General features: G+C 42.4%; 1 protein-coding gene across 1 annotated transcript in view; it reads left to right on the top strand.

The window, feature by feature from the left end:
* Positions 1 to 571: 571 nt before the first annotated feature.
* The window catches only part of LOC308088389 (ubiquitin-conjugating enzyme E2 G2-like), a gene marked incomplete at both ends in the record, with an annotated part of 72,072 nt that continues 50,506 nt past the window's right edge, over positions 572 to 22,137 (top strand). Inside the window, 3 exons of the mRNA XM_080432826.1 lie at positions 572 to 1,252; positions 4,340 to 4,459; positions 5,996 to 6,053. Coding sequence (XP_080288952.1) covers positions 572 to 1,252; positions 4,340 to 4,459; positions 5,996 to 6,053 — 859 coding nt within the window. The remainder of the gene's footprint in view (positions 1,253 to 4,339; positions 4,460 to 5,995; positions 6,054 to 22,137) is intronic.

Here is a 22,137-nt window from a genome sequence, read left to right as displayed (position 1 = left end):
ATGAAGTGAGGCAAACAAAGAATAAATAGTTTTTTTAATAATAGAACATTCCGAAATTTCTCAAGGATTGCAAGGTGATGGGGAGAGCCAGGAGGAGAGACAGTGGGTCAGGTACAAGCAGAAATGTGCAAACAACCAAAAGGTGTTTTCTAGTTAAATCGAACTAGTGCAGCACACCTTGTCAGAGTACTTGTTGCAGTACCCATTAGACTTTAATAGTACTTGGAGGCCTCTATGACGTCAGTAAAGTGACATCAGGCATCTCCACATTTGTGTATATCAACAGACATCTACAAAGTGAGTACAATGACATCAGTACTATGACGTCAGTACTATGACGTCAGAACTGACATATAGTAATCTCCATATTTGAGCATGAAGAGAGGACACACAACGATAGAGATTCCTGTCATTTTAATTGGAAAGTTGGCTGTCAGGCAACCGGTGACGTAATGAAGAAACAATGAAACAGTTCATATAAGGCACCTCTGCTATGGTGACAGCTTCATTGTGAAGAAACACACAGCAAAGGTAGATATACTTTTCTCCGTTGTCTCTACCTTAGGACGTAATGGCCCGGAACGCGTTGAAACGACTTATGACTGAATATAAGGAGCTGACTAAGAACCCGCCTGAGGGAATTGTCGCAGGTCCTGTCAATGAGGAGAACTTCTTTGAATGGGAAGCAGTGATCATGGGTCCAGAGGATACATGTTTTGAAGGAGGCATGTTCTCTGCCATCCTGAGTTTCCCCTCTGATTATCCACTCAGCCCCCCCAGGATGAAGTTCACCTGTGATATGTTCCACCCTAACATCTATCCAGATGGCAAAGTGTGTATCTCAATCCTCCATGCGCCTGGTGAGGACACTATGGGATATGAGAGCAGTAAAGAGAGGTGGAGCCCTGCCCAGAGTGTGGAGAAAATCCTGCTGTCAGTGGTCAGCATGCTAGCAGATCCTAATGAAGAGAGTGCCGCAAACGTCCATGCCTCCAAGATGTGGCGTGAGGACAGGGAACAGTTCAACAAGCTGGCCCAGCAGACCGTACGCAAGACTAGGGCTCTGAGGATGACGAGGGCATCGTCACTCTGTGACGATGGCGCAGACGTTCATGCCTCCACGGTGTCGCGTGAGGAGGACAGAGAACAACCGTACAACCGACTAGACCAGCAGATCTTTCACAGGTCTGAGGCTCAAAGGACAGAGACGTCGATCCATGATGACGCCAACCTCAATCGCTTCTGCCTCTGTGTGTGCATGTGTGCATGTGTGTATGTGTTTGTGTGTTTGTACATACTGTAAGATCCGCGGGTGTACATTTACTGCACCTCATCCTGTGGTGGATCGTTCTACATTATTAGACTGTGTCACAATTAGTGGTGGTGAATAACTTGAGGGGACCGACCAGGGTTCGGCAGGACCTGGTGAGGGAACTCGGGTCCCACTGTCGTCAGATGTCCATGGCGTAAGAAAATGCAGAAGCAAGGAGGCACACCGGTTACAATGCTTGTGATTGTTGGCATCTCGTCGTAGCTACTGTACAGTACATATCTACTTCACTGGGCAGAATTGAAGGCTTATGGATATAAGCCTCTTTTTCAAAAAGAAATAGGATGACGGCCACAAGGCTATGGTGAGTCTAGAGCAGTGTTTCACAAACATTTTCATTTCAAGGACCCCCAGTTTGATATGCATTAGGCCACGGATCACCCCCCATCATTTGATATATTTTATCTCTGCAGGACCCCATCTACATCCTCAGTGTTAATTACGTGTCCATTTGGTTCCATGTATACACTGTCTGATTTACAGACCCGTGAGGGTCCATTTGGATCCTACCTATCATTCATTTAGCTGGGTACCCCCTGGACCGGTACCCCTGGCCGGGACCCCCGCAAGGACCCCACTTTAAGAACCCAGTGGTCTACAGAAGATGGAGGAAGAGTTCCAGTATCTCCTGTTGCTGTAGCAGCACGAGTCACAGCCTCATTAGCAAAAGGTTGACCAAGACATCCTTCTTTCATCTCTTTCATTAACAGAGACATTGCTAAGGTGCGTTCATTTTGATCTCGGCAGGATGCTGCAAAACGGATTAAGCTTTTATTTAACCCTAAGAGGTCTATAGAGAGGCTAATTCAAATGTCTGTTGCTATAGGCTACAGACGAGGATTGGGAGGCGACAGCAATATCAGCTTTGGCTATTGGCCCCCTGTGTCATTTAGAGTAGATTTCAAGTCAGTGCTGTTTTAAAGCACTAAATGGTCCTGGGACCCCATGGGCCTACTTGTACCTCACCGACTCTCTGACATCATGAACGCCCCCAAGAGAAGTCAGGTCATTTGCTGCTGGATTATTGGAGGTTACAATCAAAACCCAGAATTGGTGATGCTCCATTTAGTATTCTGTGGAATACTGTACATTACCCCAAGAAGATCAGGGGGGTGAGCTCCATAAACATCTTCAAGCACCAGTTGACAACACATCTGTTCAATCTAGCTCAATTAGCATATCTAGCGATTATATTTGTACGTATTTAGATTTTTAATTTATAGCTTATTTTGTATTTCATTATTTATGTTGCTGTATTGTACAGCACTTTGCTTAGGTTTTTTTTTTCCATCCGTTTCGAATTTGTTTTTACTTTACAGAACTTTTAGCTGCATTGTATGACAAATACAATTACACAATCATTGTAATGCTATATAAATAAAGTTCATGATCATCATTTTCATCTATAACCAGCTGAGGCTGGTTAAGAAGAGAGCTCTTTAGATAGCTAGCTAATCTAGCTCAGTGGTTATCATGTCATAAGGTACACCATTTCTGAAGCTTTTTTCCATTTCTGAAGTATTTCTAAGCAATACTATATCATTCTAGCTATGTAAATCACTATAAACTACAAAGGGGTGCTCAGTGGTGTGCAAATCTTCACCGGGAGGCATCTCTCCATTGTTGTGTCTGTATGGTCTGAATTGTGTGTGTGTGTGTGTGTGTGTGTGTGTGTGTGTGTGTGTGTGTGTGTGTGTGTGTGTGTGTGTGTGTGTGTGTGTGTGTGTGTGTGTGTGTGTGTGTGTGTGTGTGTGTGTGTGTGGCTTGCTAGCTCCTCATGCATTGAAGGAGGCATGAGCTCAGTTCTGGGCTCTCCCTAGGCTGGCAGAGGGAGAGTAGCGCCCAGGATTACATAGGCAATTGGCATGGGTGAAAACAATGCAGGTTACAAAATTGTGGGATAAATTTTTATACAAATAAAATAAAATCTAACTATTCATTAAACACGTTAAAAAACAACAGTGGTCGACCAAAGTGCTGTAACAAGTAAAAAATCTGAACAAAACAACAGAATAAATTGCAAATGAGGAAAAACTAAAGCATTACACAAATGAACTACAAAAGACAAAGGGTTACAGCAACAATACACAGCGAAAGCCAGGGTCAAGGCCAGGGGAAAAAGTCAAACTCAACTATTAATTGAAGGCCTGGGTGAAAAAGTGAGTCTTTAGTAAAGATTTATCTATTTATGGACTGGGAATATCTGATATGGAGGGGAAGGCTGTTCCAGAGCCTGTGGGGGCAGCCGCCACAAAGGCTTGATCACCTCAGCTTTTTCTCTAGTTCTCGGCATGTCCAGTAGCAACTGATCAGCTGACCTCAGCTCTAGCTCGGGTGTGACAGTGTAGTTTAGCTACTGTAGATACAGAAGAGCCAACCCCTTTAGAGCTATAAAAACTAATAATACAAGTATAATAATGCTTTTATTATTAGTTTGGCTCAAAGTAATGAGGGAAAGGCTATGCATGAAAACGTATGTTGATTTCAGTTGTGTTTGTACAGACTGAACACAATTCAGGGCGGGATGCAAATGACAGTGTCCCTCATGTCTATCCAAACTGACTGATGTAATACATTTGTAAGAACAGGCAGCCAAAGCTCAGCAAACAACTAATCATCAGTCAGTGTATGAAAGTACAGTAATACAAAGTACCGTAGACACGTTCAAGAAATTGCAGTGCGGAGTTACCCTGACGCAAGGGTTGCACAATTGCGAATGTCACATGAATGACGCCTCCTTCTGTCAGTAGTGAAAGCACGTTTGGAGTGGCACTCTATAGAGGTCCTGCGACATGTGATTCAAGTTTGGGGTTTATTTGATGCTGTGTTCATGATTTAGTGTGTGTGCGTGTGCGTGTGCGTGTGCGTGTGCGTGTGCGTGCGTGCGTGAGCGCGCTTGCTTTTGGAGGAACCGACAGCGAGTCGAGATGAGGCTCCCCAAGTCGCTTGAAGCGAGGATCAGCGAGGGTACTTTAAGTGAAGGCTTCACCGGCTTTCTCATCTCCGCAGCGGAAGACTATGGCCAAATTCCAATTCTCTAACTTCCACCCTCGTGTCCTCCACTCACGCCTTACCCTGCCTCCGAGCAAGGAGGTGAGGATTAGATGCGAGTCCAGAGGAATCAAGCAGGTGGGACTGAATAGCTACATTACTCAAATTTCTACTTATACTCGCCTCCTCCAGATGTCATGTTGTATATTGGACTCTGTATTACTCTCTATGCTTATGAATTTATCTGTTTTACAAGCCTTTTCCCACACCCATGCATACCAAACAGGATTGCGTAAATAAAGATCAATCAAACCATTATTGCATTTGTTGCTTTGGTAGCTCACTGTCAAATATACAGTAGAAGTGCAATTCAGTGTCTCTTCCAGTTATATCACGTGGGACACATTTCACATGCATGCACTCACTGTGTCATGTTAACACTATTAGAATATATGAGCAGATAAAACGCTTCACCGCCACTAAATCCTCCCTTCGAAGTCCACACCACGGCACAGCTTCTGGATCCCATCCCCCAGACAGCGTACCAGAACAGATAGTCACTCAATACTTCTGCAAAACCTCGGAACTTGATGTTCTGAGTTTACAGCGAGAGTACTGATCCTCACTCCAAGCGGCTCTCGACTCGACTCCTCCAAAAGCAAATTAACATTTGGGATCGATTTCCCGGGTTATGTTGGAGGACCGAGTGCGGAGGAAGCGAATCAGCAGAAATTAAGGTATTGGAATTTGGCATAATCTGTTTTGTTTTTGGATACTGCAGCGGACTGTCTCCTCGGGCTATGGGATGGATACTACGCCAACTTCAAAGGGATGATTTAGAGCCCACCAAATGTTTGATCTGCTGATTCTAATGTAAACATGACGCAGAGTGTGCGTGTGTGTGTCACTGCTGAGAATTAAAGTTGACACTTTATTAAGCTGGGGAGATAGGCCAATGCGCTATATACTGTATCTCAACAGCAAATCAAAGCTTGAAGCAGTACATTTTTCATTGTAGCAGCGTCAGTTAAGACAGACAGACAGAGGGGTACAAAAGATATCGATAAGCTTGCAGATACATGGAGTATCCTGATGTCATCAATATCACGTCATAGTACTGGGGTCATAGACTGGCCTATTTGGCCAATGCCTGACACGGATGTCCATATATGGGCATAAAAGGGACACACAGACAGACAGATACAGAGATGGGGCATGCATTCCCAACTTGCATTATTCCAGACTTCCCGAGTAGGCCGGTGCCCAACTGGTCTAGTATATATTCTAAACGATTCCAACCCTATTGGTTTGCAAACACGGATGGTAAGGAGCCAATGTGCGCAGCCATCGGCTTTGCTAACAGCCAAGGTGCATGATTCAGCAAATTGAATTCAAACTTTATTTGCTCGCTGTAAACATATGATGGATATCCACCTAATCAGATGATGTTTTCCAGACAGGGCCATTAGTTATATTTTCGACAAGGCTTGCCTCCAGGTTCTGTTTTAATGCAAGGCCTCTGTTGTGCATTTCCACATTCTAATTGATCTGAGCTGACATGAGAGAAATCATGCAAATCGGTGATGACATTGGTGATTACATGCCCATGCTTGTTTCTATATTCACTGAGCTCATATTTTAAATGTTTAATTATGTCTTTGTGTTCTCATCAAGGTAAATGAGCTGAAAACAGCTCAGATCTGGGTAACGATTACTACTGGCATCGTCCAAGGTTAGCAGATTAGCATTTAAGAGAGCATAATAAAAAAAGAATTGTACAGTACAGTATATGGCTTTGAGTTGTGAGCTTGTAGATCAGCTATTTTCGGCGAGCGACACGGTCATACAACTATACTGTACGTATATCCGACTTTAGTTGAGAAGGGAAAATACAGAGCATACATGAGGGCTGTTCACAAATCAAAATCCTTTGGCAACAATATTCACAAATGATGACACCCACGATCTAAGAAATCCTTGTCAATCAGTTGTGCCAATCCCCCAAACATTCCTTTATTTTACTGCTTTGTCTCAAAATCTTTCCTTTTAGATGATCAATACTGCTCTGTATGCATGTGGCTATACATGAAGCCATCACTGTGTTTGTAAAGGCAAGAGTAATCCATGCTGTACATGGAGACGACTCAAATTTTACATAACATCATCTCACCAGGTTGGTTCTACTTCATACACACCACCCCCTCAAACCTCTTTTATGTACTCTGGGACCTTAAGATCCCTTGGTAATCACACAAACACGCACGCATGTGCACGCGCACGCACACACACACACACACACACACACACACACACACACACACACACACACACACACACACACACACACACACACACACACACACACACACACACACACACACACACACACACACACACACACACTCCTGTAGTAAAGCTGCTGATACGATACTTATATTGTTTTAACCCTTTAAGACCGGGAAAGCATCATTTGTGTAATTTTAAGATTTCTTTGGCAAATTCAAAAATAGCACATATACAAGCTCAGCACTCATGTAGATCTACTATTTTTGAAAATGTGTTAAAATCTTTGAATATATATATTTTTTAAAGAGAACTCAAATCTTGTGTATAGAAAATTGTGTGTATAGAAAATTGCTGATCTACATTTTGTAAACTTTCTGAAGTTGACTATTGCACAAACCTGCAGAGCAACTCATGCAAGCTACAGTAGCTAGTCAACCAATACGTTCACAGGGACATACATGTCATACTGAAGTTGAAATTCTTCCGCCTATTTCAAGCACACTTTCAGTTATGTGATCTATGGGGACTTTTCCACTTAGCTCTCTCAGCTAAGGGGTCCCTGCTTTAACTGTCTCTCAGCTAAGGGGTCCCTGCTTCATCTCTCTCTCAGCTAAGGGGTCCCTGCTTCATCTCTTTCTCAGCTAAGGGGTCCCTGCTTTATCTGTCTCTCAGCCAAGGGGTCCCTGCTTAATTTCTCTCTCAGCTAAGGGGTCCCTGCTTCATCTGTCTCTCAGCTAAGGGGTCCCTGCTTCATCTGTCTCTCAGCTAAGGGGTCCCTGCTTCATCTCTCTCTCTCAGCTAAGGGGTCCCTGCTTCATCTCTCTCTCTCAGCTAAGGGTCTGGTGTGTTTGTGAACAGTACCTAAAAATAGCAGATCTACAAGCTCAAACACATCACAATGCGACGTGTTTTGAGCTTGTAGATCTGCTATTTTCGGCTGAAAGGTTTGCTGTAGGTTTGTATAGACTGTGTGTATAGAAAATTGCTGATCTACATTTTCAAAACTTTCTGAAGTTGACTATTGCAAAAACCTGCAGAGCAACTCATGCAAGCTACAGTAGCTAGTCAACCAATAAGTTCACACAGGGACGTATGACACACACACACACACACACACACACACACACACACACACACACACACACACACACACACACACACACACACACACACACACACACACACACACACACACACACACACACACACACACACACACACACACACACTCTCTCTCCTGTGGTAAAGCTGCTGATTCTCAATTAGATCAGCCAATACTGATGGTGGTCAAGAGAGGTTAAAGTTGCTAAGTGATTGTGGCGTGTTGTGCCTCAACCAATCACAGTAGCAGCCGACTGTCCTGTCCCCGTGGGCTATGGGATCGATGAGGCACACACAGCACCTCACCCAGCGCAGTTGTTTGTTCATTCATTGCCTGTTTTCCACCTCAAACTTTTTAGATTTTAATGAGAGATCAGGAGACCACCTCCATCGACTGCAGATGTGCTACTTATGTTGTATTAAGACACTCTACAATACAGAATGGTTCAAAAACAAGTTTCATTCATTAAAATAAGTTCCAGAATGCAGCTTTAATCTTGATGAAGGGAAACGGTATTTAAAATGAACTATACAAAGGCTACCACCTCTATATTACATAAGGAGAGTTATCTCCATCTGGTTGCGAGTGCCGATGAATAAATATGAATAAATGGGTATAATTGAAGAGAATATAAATTATACATGAAGACAGCTAATGATATTTCTAGGTCAGCTAACTGTGGATGTTAATAATTCTAAACTTTAGTGTTGCAGTGCCCGCCCTTAACTTTTGTGCAAGGGTAGACATTTGCTTGCATTGTAGGTGTGTAAAAAAAGAGACTGGTAACCACTGTCTCTGATGACACTTGGGCCAAAGAATACTAGCAAAATAGCAAATCAGGCTGCACCCTCATAGCTAGAATATTGTCTCTCTGTGAGTCATATATAATGTTTCTACTCGTGTATAGTCCAATCCGACCGTACACAAAATAAATGTTGGTTCTTCAGTGGTTCTTTGGGATGGTTGAGGTGCTATATGCTAGCACTGCTGCTGTTCAAAGTACCTGTTGAAACCATGTGTAGTTCTTTAGAGGTTCTCTACTGGTTCTTCAGGTTAGTTTAGACACCTACAGTATAATGATACTATATACAGTAGCACCAGTTCACACTATTTGGCACATTTAAGATAGATGCTATATAGCTCTAAAAGAGATTTCAAAATTCCCTACTGCATGATTGCTAGTTAACCCAATTTGTTTTTAGTATGATTGAAGACTGTACACAAAAGCTAAAATATAACTATCTAAAACCTAAAAAATATATGTTATAACAGAAGGGCTGTATAAAGTGAAGAAGTACAAGTCTGGCATAATAAGATGCAATCAATAAGAAGGGGAAGTTTATGTTCGACCACTGGCTGCAGTCTGCCCACGCGCTGCAGACCTCGTTGGTCACTGACACTGTAACCTATTGTTCAACATGTTCTGGATGTACCGTACTATCCATCAATTCTCTCAATTGCACTGCCTACAGCACATACTGTTCCTTAGCAGTAAGTTGGACCTTTGTCTTTCACCTGTGGTTCATGGCATGGGTGTCAAACTTAAAAACTTTGAAATTAGATAAAAAATATACAACTATATTAAAATAGTAATTAATATATTATGACATTATTATATCTAATCAAATACTTGCATTGTAACGCTGCAGGCCAAAATTACTATTGCAACTCCCTGTGCATTGGCATTGATTAGCCGTTGTTTAGGTGCCTGCAGCACATTCAAAACGACGCTGCCCGCCTCCTCACTGGGAAAAAGAAGCGAGACCACATTTTAAGCTTTTAATGTTTGTTTTGAAAGTTTAATATGGGCTGGTGGCTCCAGCGTTCATTGCAAAACTTCTTCAGAGCCACACCCCATCCAGAGCTCGGAGGCGCTGACCAGCTGCTGCTGGTCGTACCCAAGACTAGACTGGCTGCCCCCCCCCCCTCATGCTCTGGTACAGCTTGCCCCTCCATATTAGAGCTGCCCAATCGATAGATCGATTTTTACTAAAGACTCATTTATTTTCCCTGGCCTTCAGTGACAGTTGAGCTTAGCACCCTTTGCTTTCCCCGATACTGTTGTGTAATATTTAGTTTCCTTCTTTTTTTTACCTTCATTTGTATTTTATGCTAATATTTTGTTTTTATTCTTTTGCTTTAACTTGTATAGCACTTTGGTTGACCATGGTCATGTTAAATGTGCTATATAAATACACTTTGAGTTGAGTAGATTTGACAGTTCACACCTCCAGGTTTCAAGCATGATTTGACTTTTACAGCATTACGTTTGTCTATTGGCGCTTGGGTGGCACAGTGGTACACAAGTAACTGCCCACCACAGCGGAGTGGGTTTGAATCCATCACGGTGCATCCGGCTTTGACTTATAGATAGATATAGTTGATAATTCAAGTACTATTGCTATGCTTTGAACACTGTGTCTCCTGCACACCTCTGGATAATCCCACCACCCATTGGCTATATTATCTGATTACACACTGTTTCTACTGTATATGTTAATTGTATCTTGCAATTGATCTTGTGAGATCCTGTCCATGCTGTGTGTCATGGTCATGCACAGTATATTGATCTGCTTGACATCTGTAAATAGAGCTGTTTACAGTGTACAACACAGGCTTCCATGGATCACGATTTCCTTGCCGCTGTTGCCAAGTGCCTGCTCATGGGGCAAGAGGGAATTGCTGCATCTTTGTAAATTAAAGACTATAGTCTTCACCTGCTCTATACTGTATGTAAAGTGCCATGAGATAAATTATGTTGTGATTTGGAGTCAATAAAACTGACTTGACATTAAATCTATTTGGCAAAAAAGGTGATTCTGATATTGATATGTAGGCCACTTTCTTCATGTTTACAGTGCAAGCTGTCAACAGTAGGAGGTCAGCTGCTCTGTATCTCTTGTTTAGTATGCTCTGTAGGAGAAGGAGAAGAAGGTGGATGCACTATGCTTATATATTATAAAATCATGAACTATTACGTTATGTCTTTCAACAGAAAACAATGCCCCCCCTGCATCTCGCAATGTCATCTATTTGCCTGCAACCCCACCAACAACATTGATGTAAATAGTACAGAACATGTTGGCCTCACTATACACTGGTTGACCTGGTCCAAGCTGGCTCTCCTTCCCCATCAGCACACAGCAAGACATCACTCACAGGGGAGGATAGAATCACCAATGCACCTCAGGAAATGTCAGTTTGTCAGTGTACTGTAGCCTCGCGAGGCCAGACTACAGTATATCACTGCGTGGATATGAGTCTGGTGCTTCTATGAGGACGTTATTTTCTAAGGGGGCGGGATCAAAACAATGGCCCTGGACGCAATTGGTTAGACCTACAACCAACTACCAATTACAGTCTCCCATATTTGAATACTGGGCCCTGATTGGTCACCCCAGACTTTGGGAGCAGGAAATTAATTCGGAGCAGAGCGGTGCCAGACAGACCCAAATCGCATTTTTTCTTTGCACTGGCAGATTCATCTGGTCCCAGGCTAAGTGTACTGCATGCCTCATGCCAGTGTACTGCAACATGCCAGGGTGCTGCATGCAACATGCCAGTGTACTGCATGCCTCATGCCAGTGTACTGCATGCCTCATGCCAGGGTACTGCATGCCTCATGCCAGGGTGCTGCATGCCTCATGCCAGGGTACTGCATGCCTCATGCCAGGGTACTGCATGCAACATGCCAGTGTACTGCACACCTCATGCCAGTGTACTGCATGCCTCATGCCAGGGTACTGCATGCAACATGCCAGTGTACTGCACACCTCATGCCAGTGTACTGCAAGACTCATGCCCGTGCATTGCACCCTCATGCCAGTGTGCCTGCCCCAAAGTAGTTCCCGTATGCTGGCTTCCTGAGGCTAGTCAAACTCAGCAAAACCTCCTTCATTAAACCTTTATTTATTCAGAGAGGCTTAACGAGGATTGATATTCTTATCAAGCTGTGCCGTGCACTACAGTCATACATTCATACACTTCTTCACCTGAGAGCTGCCAAGTAAAAGCACAGCCTGATCCACTACTGCCAACAATTGGCACAAGGGCACCTCAGCTGTGGGGTTTGGAGAATAGTGGATAATTATATTCTTGCATTCTTAAGTTGTATTTCCAGCCCTCTAGCATCGTTGAGGAACTTGTCATTCTGTTGTCCCCCCTGGATGCTTCAGCATTATGCAAGAATATTGTGCACTATCTGATTATAATTGTTTTGGATTTGTATTATGTTTATTCCCTTTTCAAGTGTCTTGTTTATTCATTAATTGTGTTTATTTGTTTTTTGGGGCTAATTGTACTCTCAACATTGTTGCAAATGAGGGCTTGCCCTCAATCAAATATTCCAGATTAAATAAAGATTGAATGAATGAATGAATGAATGAGTGAATGAATTGGAGGCAGCAAGCCATGTAATAAAGAAACAAGTATTATTTTCTCTCTCTCGGTCTCAGTGCTGATGTTTCTTCAGCATGCCTGAGCATCCTGGCTATACGTGACCAGTTCTAACCGTTGAACCGTGTGAAATCTTCCTTCAGTGGTCATTGATTGAGCCGCACGACATAAATGCACTAGTCACAGCGCTCTGTGCTTCTCCTTGTCACAACATCTCGGCTATAAGAAGCCCACTCATACACTGTCATCCTGATATGCTTGGCTTGCTCCATCAGATCAAAGGCAGGGCACAGGGCACAAGAGGGCCAACGTGCGTATTGCTCTTATGACAGCAAACTAGATTAGTGCACAGACATTTGAATTAAAATGTTATTATAGTGCCAAATCACAACAAGTTGTCTCAAGACACTTCCTACATGTAGAGCAGAGACCCAGCGTTTCCCCCTGAGCAAGCATGTGGCGACATTGGAAAGACATTGGAAACTCCCCTTTAACAGGAAGAAACCTCGAGCACAACCTGGCTCTAGGGTGTGCAGCCATCTGCCTTGACCATGCCGGAGAGAGAGAGAGAGAGAGAGGGGGGAGACACAATATGGACATCAATACAACAACAAATAACAGCCTTGCCCTTGGGCATCTTGGCATTATAGTTGTTGAGAGAGAGGACAGTGCATGCATAATCCAATACACAGTGTGTGTGTGTGTAATCCCCACAACGTGGTATAGGGATGGGACAATATGAACATTACATGTCACAATTATTGTGGCAAAAATAATTGCGATTAGCGATACTAACGCGACAATCAAAATATGCTTAATAGCCAAAAATAGACAATCTACAAGCTCTCAACGCGCTGCAACGCATCGCATTATGAGCTTGTAGATCTGCTATTTTTGGTGAATCGATTTGTGTAGTGTGAAATAAGAGCATACCAAATGTGCTCCTTACAGGTCTGTTTTATCAGGTATAGAGGGTTTAAGTGGTATTGAATTTGCAGCTCAACAAAAGCTAATTCATCCTCGTGTATGACGGAGGACAATTTCACGATAAATGAAAATCTCCGCCATGCGATTGCGAGCGTTCTTTTATCACGATAAACGATAATAACGATTATCGTCCCAGCCCTAGTAGGAAGGAGGAGGTCGGGTGTCAGCTCTACTTTTGTTCATGTTGGAGGAACATGGTGCTTCTGTTACGGCTCACAGTAAAGCCACTTATCCGGTACTGTAAGTGATGTGTTCTACACAGCATCAAAGCTTCCCAAACACAGAAAAGGATTCGTTATCCCAAATTATAACTAACTACATATTTGAGGGAAAACAGCTATTTACATGCCTATAATTGTCCTCTATATAAATAACGCCTGATTTATATTGTACTTAGTTGCACATTGTGTCACCCACCAAAAAAATAGCCAATCTACAAGCTCATAAGCATTATGAGCTTGTAGATCTGCTATTTTCGGTGCACCACACCGCCATGCGACTAAGGAACGTGTTTTTGGAGGTGCGTTTGTCAGTGGTGGGCACACAGCATGCCTCCAAACATAAAAGCTGCCTGCCACGGCCTGCAATTGGCCAATTGTTGTGGACGCAGCAGAAACATGTGCATAATTGTGTCTGTATGTGTAATGATGTGCACATGCAAACATATTTTTGCATGGATTTTTATGTGTTTGCATGTATACATTATGCATTATTTGTGTGTGTATGTATGTATGTATGCATGGCTATTTGTGTAACTGAGTGCGCTGGAAATGCGACAATAAAACACAGATGACAAAGTGATTCTTGTCATGGCTTGAGGTTTACGTAACAGGGGGGGGGGCTCTGTGTTAGTTAGCATGCACGCGCGTGTGCGTGAAAGAGAGAGCGAGCGAGTGGGAGAGAAAGACAAAGTAAGAGATAAACAGAGTGCCAGATGAAGCTACATTGCTCGGGGGGCTGCGAGTGGCTGACTTCAAGATCACAAAGGAAAATGGGTGGTCCAAGGCCAATGGAGAGGACATTGCTACTGTAGATGCTCTTTACATGCAAACTACAGTATGAGAGAGGAGGGTGTTCTTAGTGGAGATTAGTGGAGATTGTGTGTAATAATAATCTAAATCTACAAAGTAACTTGTAGCTAAAGTACATCATTTGCCTCTAAGATGTAGTGGAGTAAGTTTACTAGTACAGTATTGAAAAATGGACACACTCAAGTAAAGTAAAAGTATACCTCAAAATTGTACTTAAGTACAGCACTTGAGAACGTGTACTTGGTTACTTTCCACTACTGCGTGGCTGTGATTGCTGATGACATTATTCATTAGAGAGTTGAGAGTAAGAGAGCACACATTGCTGAGAGCGACAGGGTGGAATTGCACAGGGACTGCAGTTACGAGTGGCTTTGACTTCTTTAAACAGCGATCAATACTAACGCTTTTGCCTCACTTTTGTTTAAGCACGATGATTGGCCCCAGACGCCAAATGCCAGCGCTGCTTCTGCTGCTAGAGACACATTGATTATACAGGTTATACAGGTGCTGTTGAATTAAAATTCTAAAATGATTTGACTGTGATGCCGATATCTCCCTTCAGTAAACGTGCACTGCTGATAACATCCTTCAGTAAACAGTTTACTTTTCCGTGCACGTGTACACTATACAGTATGTGTTTGGGTCTTTGTGTGCAAAGTTCTGCACAGTGTTTGCATAAATGTACCTGTGGGATATGCAAATACTTTGAGCAATATGAATTGCCAATTTAGCTGGAATGGCAAACACCTGAAATCAATTGAAAAAAGAAAATGGAAATCCAACTCCCCGGCTGCCAGTGCTAAATTTCAGTAGATACTTTGAATTAACCACCTTGGAATCAACGAGGCCTGCTGTATTATGCTTACTTTAAGTATTATTTGTCGCGTCGCTCGCCGAAAACCACAGATCTACAAGCTCACAACGTGTCACATCACATCATACGCCGAAGAATACATCTTAAAATGACTATCCAAGTGTCCTGGAGTGCCATTTTGGTATGCTAATGATGATGATGATGATTGTTATTCTTCATCCGTAGGCCATGTGACTGCTTGCATCATGTCAGGGGTCCCTGCATGGCGAGTCATGTCAGGGGTCCCTGCATGGTGAGTGGGCGTTATAGCGGTGAGAAGCGCCCGACGTAATAAGGGTTGACGCTCGCCTACGCCATGGCTACTAGTCCCTTGTTGCCTTATATGCATGTGCACATGGCCCACGCACTCAAACGGCATATTACACACACACACACACACACACACACACACACACACACACACACACACACACACACACACACACACACACACACACACACACACACACACACACACACACACACACACACACACACACACACACACACAACCTACCATTAAGCTTGTGGGAGTCTTGAGAATGATGGATGGGTTAAATGAAACAGACAGCAAAGCAAACAGAAGACATAAGAGAGCTGCAGGAGAGAGAGAGAGAGATTAAGACATCTCAAAGAAAGCTTTTGTAATAATAACTCTATTAAAACTATTTTTAAAGTAATTATGCAACAAAGTGGAGTAGACAGCCCCAATGTTTACTTTATAATTCAGCTCACACAGCCTTATGTGACATACGCGTGTGCATGGGCGAGCGTGTGTATGTGCGTGTGTGTATGTGTGTATGCGTATGTGTGTATACAGTACATATAGGGCAGCAGTGACTCAGGGGTAAAGTGGCCGGTAGAGCGGGGTTCCCAGTTCGATCCCGGGCTCCCCCAGAGTTAGTGTCGAAGTGTCCTTGAGCAAGACGCTGAATCCCTAATTGCTCCCGATGAGCAGGTTGGTGCCTTACATGGTTTCCTCTGCCATCGGTGTGTGAATGTGTGTGTGAATGGGTGAATGTAATGCACAATCTATGTAAAGCGCTTTGGATAAAAGTGCAATATAAATGCACACTTTTTTTAACCATTTATATATATATATATATATATATATATATATATATATATATATATATATATATATATATATATATATATATATATATATATATAATTAGATTTGATAACAGAGGGAAACATGAGAACAGAGAAGAAGCTCTACTGTAGCTGCTAACAAAAGACATAAACATGCCTTCATAACAGAACATGATACTCACTCACTACTACATCTCCTCTTGGGAGTATGGTGACTACTACTCCCCCCTCACTTCCGCCCCCCCCCCCCCACCCCTCGCGTACGCCCTATTCCTCCTCCATCTCCCAGAGGGCAGAGCATACAGTATAGAGGAACAGCATCTCAGCTTTCAGGAAAGGATATTCCGATGGGGAGACATAAATACATGGTCTGAACATGAAGGCTCTGGTTTCACCCTGAACCTCCTCCTCCCTCACCATCACCATCCATCAGTGGAGGAGAGTGAGGGGGATCATGGCAAGGATGTGGTTTCACATCTCCATGTTGTTTACACCACGTGGTTCTCAAACATTTTAATGTCAAAGGAACCCCAAATTGATGCATACTGTACACAGCATTTGCTCACGGACATGTGTTCCACATTAATCGAGATTAGACGATCTACAAGCTCACAACACGTTGCATCGTGATGCAATGTATAAAATAGGGGTGAACACATTGACTGCCTGAGATTAAAACATCGTTTTTTATCCCCATGCCAGCGTTTATTACCTTAAATTGACAATCTTTGGACTGCCGCAGAAACCACAACATGCATGCAGATGTAAAAAAATATGTGTCCGTGGGGTGGGGGAGGGTCCCGTCTATCCACTGGAACAATAACATTTCTACCACGATCGGCCATTTTGGAGCCATCGTCTGTTGAAAATGGCTGGTTTTAATTTGTTTTTAATAATCTGAGCTAGAAGTGTTTTTCTACAAATCCTAACGTTGGAGTGGACGAAAGAGACGTTTTTTGGGATGACGTCACATCTGTAGATTCCTTCTCTGAGCGTCGAGCGATCATTCCTAACTTGTGTTAGAGCGCCCTCTTGTGGAGTTTTAAAAAATTGGAAAGAACGCATAGCTGCGTTCTTGGCAGGTAAGTATAGTGTTAAGTATTAAAGTGATTTTGATGCTTTATTATCTCACTTGGCATGGGGACCCCCTGGGGACCCCCTCAGGGACCCCACTTTGAGAACCACTGGTTTAGACTGGTTGAAATGCAGGAGAGAAGGGCAGTGGGGGTGGGTTTGTGCAAGAGGAGGAGATGTCACTACAAAGCATGGGATTCTTCAGACGAAACATGTGTGGGCCAAATGATACTTCAACACTGGAGAGCCTGTTGGTTCAACAAGCCAACAAATGGCTTTTCATTGGTCTTCACTTAATGCCACTTTAATACAAATTGTGGCTCTATTGCTACGTTTATACTGTCAGTGTTAAGGCAGCTACACTCTGTACGACTTTTAAAGTGGTCGGGCGGTCATCAGATCGTTAAGCATTTCACACTGCACAAAATCTCTTTTTGAAATCGGCTGTCATAATATCGTTGTGGCTTTCACACTATACGATTGATCGCCGACAAGGGATCACACACTGCAAGATATTTCAAAGGACAAATCGCAGAGAGTAGAGCCCTGCTAAAAATATGAATATTATGTCTACATTCAATCAGAGGAGAACATCTTTTCCCTACTGGGTAGCCTACAGCTGAGAGGAGATCGATCTCTCTCTCCCTCTCCTGTGTGTGTGCAGTAATAAAGAGAAAAATTATAGTACAGCAGAAATGCTCTTTTGATTGATGCAACTTCTTGGATACGCGATTAATTGTAGGCTAAACAAAGCGAGATACAAGACTACAGCCCCTGCCCCCTGACTTTAGTTTTCGATTGTTGGAAAAGCCACAATATTACTTCAACTCAAAAGACTAAAGAACACTCGGTGTGGATCAATCACCACGGACGATCATTTCATTGTGGATTAGCCTATACTACAATATGGCTTGGAATTTGCAAGAGCAATGGCATTGAACATGAACTTGGACTGCTTCCGAGAAGGCAGTGAGTAGGCTACAACGGAACATTATGAATGAAATGCTGCGCTGATGTAGGCTATGAACTGTTGTTGGCTATGAACTGTTGCTCTCTCTCTCTCTCTCTCTCAGCAATTGAATGGACTTGCTTGTGTGTTATTTTTTTGCGACCCTCCGCTAGCAACCAGGCTGGTACTGTGCTCTCATTGGCTGTAGCGCGGATCTTCTCGGGTAGTGATCGTAGCCCCATTCATACTGTATGATGTCCAGTCGGCGACAGAGCCAAATATCAAACATTCTAGATATCTAGGAACGCTCGGGAAGGCATCGCCGAGCCCTATTAATATGCAATCCATGCTTTCATTTCATCAAGCCTTGACTACTGCAATTCCCTATGTACCTTCATCGAACAGTCGTCTGGAATTGGTCCAGAATGCTGCTGCTCGCTTGGTGACTGGCACTAAAAAAACCTGAACATATAACCCATGTCTTAGCCTCACTTCACTGGCTCCCTGTTAATTTTAGGAAGGATTTTAAGATTCTTCTATTTGCTTTTCCATCTCTAAATGGGCTGGCCCCTCAGTATCTCTCTGAGCTCCTGGTATCCTATACCCCAGCAGGAGCTCTGAGATGTGCTGACAAGCTACTGCTGGTCGAGCTCAAAACTAGCAAGAGAACCAGGGGGTGTTTGCGGCTGCAGCCCCCGCGCTCTGGAACAGCCTGCCCTTCCATATTAGATCTGCTCAGTCCATCGATGTTTTTTAAGTCTCTGCTTAAGACTCATTGATTTTCTTTGGCTTTTACTCTCATCTGATCGCATCCAATGTTTGTTTTATTTCGTGCAGATACGTGTTTGGTGCTCATGTTGACACTTACTTACATGTACTGTATGTGTTTTTGCTTTGATTGTTTTGCTCCTGCTCTGTACAGCACTTTGGTCAAGCTCGGTTTAAAAATGTGTTTTAAATGTGCTCTATAAATAAAGTTTGATAAAGTAGAGTTGTATAGAACATGCAGCAGAGCATATGAACAAATAATCTGTTTTAATTACCTTAACCCCTTCTTGAACCCCAGCATCCACATCATGGGGGGAACATTAGCCAAAAAAAGTTGCCGATCTACAAGCTCACATAGCTTGGTGAAGAGATGTGGTGTTGACAGAAAAAAAGCGGTCCATGTCTTGAGTGTTAAGTGGTTCAACAATCTCAACATAGCCATGAATATTGCGTGTATACCACAGTGGTTCCCAACCTATTCTGTATGAGGAGCCCACTTGAAAAAGTGGGCCGTGCATTTTCAGATTTTAATGATCAATCAATCGATGGAAAAATACGTAGTATACTTTAAGTTCCTATTCATCGGTATCACAATGAAAACTCATTTTTGAAGGTTTTAAAGAAAATAATGATATCAAAAAGACGTTTTTGGTTTTACATCATTTATTTATATGAATGTTATATTGTCAATAAAATCTTAGTGTGTGCCAATTATTTGGGGGCCCACTTGCAATATCCTCATGGCCCACCAGTGGGCCTCAGGCCACAGCGGTATAGGGAATCACTGATGTACTGTATAAGCTAATGGAACCATAGCAATGATTATTGCAGGCCAAAGATGGTATAGCTTTAGCACTTGATGACTCTTGTGCTAATTTAAGCCCACTATGTACAGCATAGCATTTATCACCATGGTCCCTGTGCTGTGACATGACACTGCCAACAACTAGTTGTCAGTGTGGTTGTGGTAGGCAGAAATTAACCCACACACAAGTGTTGGGGAAACTACTCTTAAAACAAGTAAGCTACCAATTACTCTACACTGGAAATAGCTACACTGCGGCAAAACTACCACCGAGAGAAAAGTAGTTGACTAAGATAACGGTAATTCTCTGAAAAACATATTTCTAAGAAGTATAGATTAGTTTAAAAGTTGTACAAAATATTTATGCTGTCCGAAAATCTGGAAAATATCATGTGAATTTGTTCAGTCTTTGATTTAAAAAGGTTATTCTTTGGCAGCTAACTCTCAAGAGTCAGATATTGGAGTTTCCCACTATAGTGCTTGAACACAACAGTGGTAAACTGTACTTTTCACTTCCAATCTGCACTTTCAGCTGCATTACCACGTAACACATAAGACATTATCACCTTTTTGCTGCTGGGGCTGGGTATGTGTAGCTAACGGTCAGTGGTGGAAAGTAACTAAGTACATGTACTCAAGTACTGCACTTAACTGTACTTTTACTCAAGTACATTTTGAATTCTGGACTTTTACTTTTACGTATAGTATTTCTATATTGCAGTATTGATACTTTTACTTAAGTAAAATATTTGAGTACTTTTTCCACCACTGCTAATGGTCCAAGTTACCCTGATATATGATGGACATAGTTATAAGCATGATTTAAACTTAGTTGCACGCCAGTGTTGTACAACAGGCCGATCTACAAGCTCACAACGCGTTGCACTGTGATACTGACGTGCAACTAAATATAAATCAGGCTATAGTCCAGTCAGAGCCTATTATCAACATAATTTGTGATTAACTAATTGTCAATTTCATTTAATTACTGTCCGGATTGACAGTCAGTAATTAGAAATAATTATAGGCATACTAAATAGCTTAGAAATTAAACAGACCTGTAATTTTGAGGTGTAATAAGGTAATTGATGTACCTAGCGTGGGGGCAGAGAGAGAGAGAGAGAGAGAGAGAGAGAGAGAGAGAGAGAGAGAGAGAGAGAGAGAGAGAGAGCAGACAATAAAAGATTGTACTGTAGTTTTCAAAGTCAAACTGGTCACTGGAGGAGTAATGTCGATTCCATAGATGAATGAAAACAGATAAAAGTACCTAAATCATGATAATGCCTCTGTTTCTGCTACAGTATGTGCTATTAAGAAAAACAGAGAATACATAATAAAGGCTGATGAGCAGGACTTGAACCCTGAACACCATGAATCTGTGATCAGTGTGTACTGTGTACCGTACTTCAGCCTAACTCCTTAATCCGCTATACAATTTAACAAAAGGGGGAAAACGTGGGTTAAGGGTGAAGAGGGTACCTCTGTGGTAATGGGGTGAGAGACAAAGATCTGGGCCTCATACATTTCTATCTGATTTCTGTCTTATTAGGATGCAGTCGGGGCGTGACATTCACCACAAAGGAGGGAGGCTATGACCTATAAGCCTATATGAACAGTGGTTCTCAAACCTTTTCATTTCAAGGACCCCCAGTTTGATATTGTCGCTGTCGAGCAGAAACCTCATATCTCCATATTTTAACTTTTGTTGTGTTTTTTTGTTTGTTGATCTGCTACTGAAAAGTAACAGTTTTGGACATCCATCCAACAGAGATATGCTTTAGCCAATCTATACTACACAATCCTCAGTGTTAATTTAACGCTGAGAATGGTTCCATTTGTACACTCTCCCAGAGTTACAGACCTGCCAATTAGAGGGTCCATTTAGGTTCATAACCATCAGTTATTTACCTAGGGAGTGGGGACCCCCTGGAACCACAGCAAGGGCCCCTGAGGGTCCCTGAACCCCACTTTGAAAAACAACTGCATTACACAGACCACAGGGTCTCCACCCACCTCTCACAGTTTCAATAATGAGAAGAACAGAGTAACGGCTAGGGGGTGAGATGTCACTAAAGAGTTTTAACCCATTGAATCCAGGAACGCATATGTCATTTTAGATTGTTCTTTGGCTATTCAAAAATAGCAGATCTACTTGTAGATCAGCTATTTTAAAAAAATCTTGATTTTTTTTTTGCAAATCTTTGAATATATATATTGCAATCTATATTTTTTTAAAGCGAACATTTGTAAAATATTTTTGTTACGCCCAGAAGCAAAGATTTGAGTTACATATATTCAAAGCCTTGCAAAACTTTTCACGATTTTTCAAAAATAGCAGATCTACATGAGCTTGTAGATCTGCTATTTTTCTGATAGCCAAAAGGAATCTATAAAATGACACAGATGCGTTCCCGGTCTTAATGGGTTAAGATGTGTGATTTTTAACAGTCAAGGGTTCAGATTCTCACGCT

This window comes from Gymnoscopelus braueri, assembly GCF_963280865.1.
Source record: "Gymnoscopelus braueri genome assembly, chromosome: 1".
NCBI lineage: Eukaryota > Metazoa > Chordata > Actinopteri > Myctophiformes > Myctophidae > Gymnoscopelus > Gymnoscopelus braueri.
Note: the sequence above shows the minus strand (reverse complement) of the source record. Positions and strands in the feature narration are given on the sequence as shown.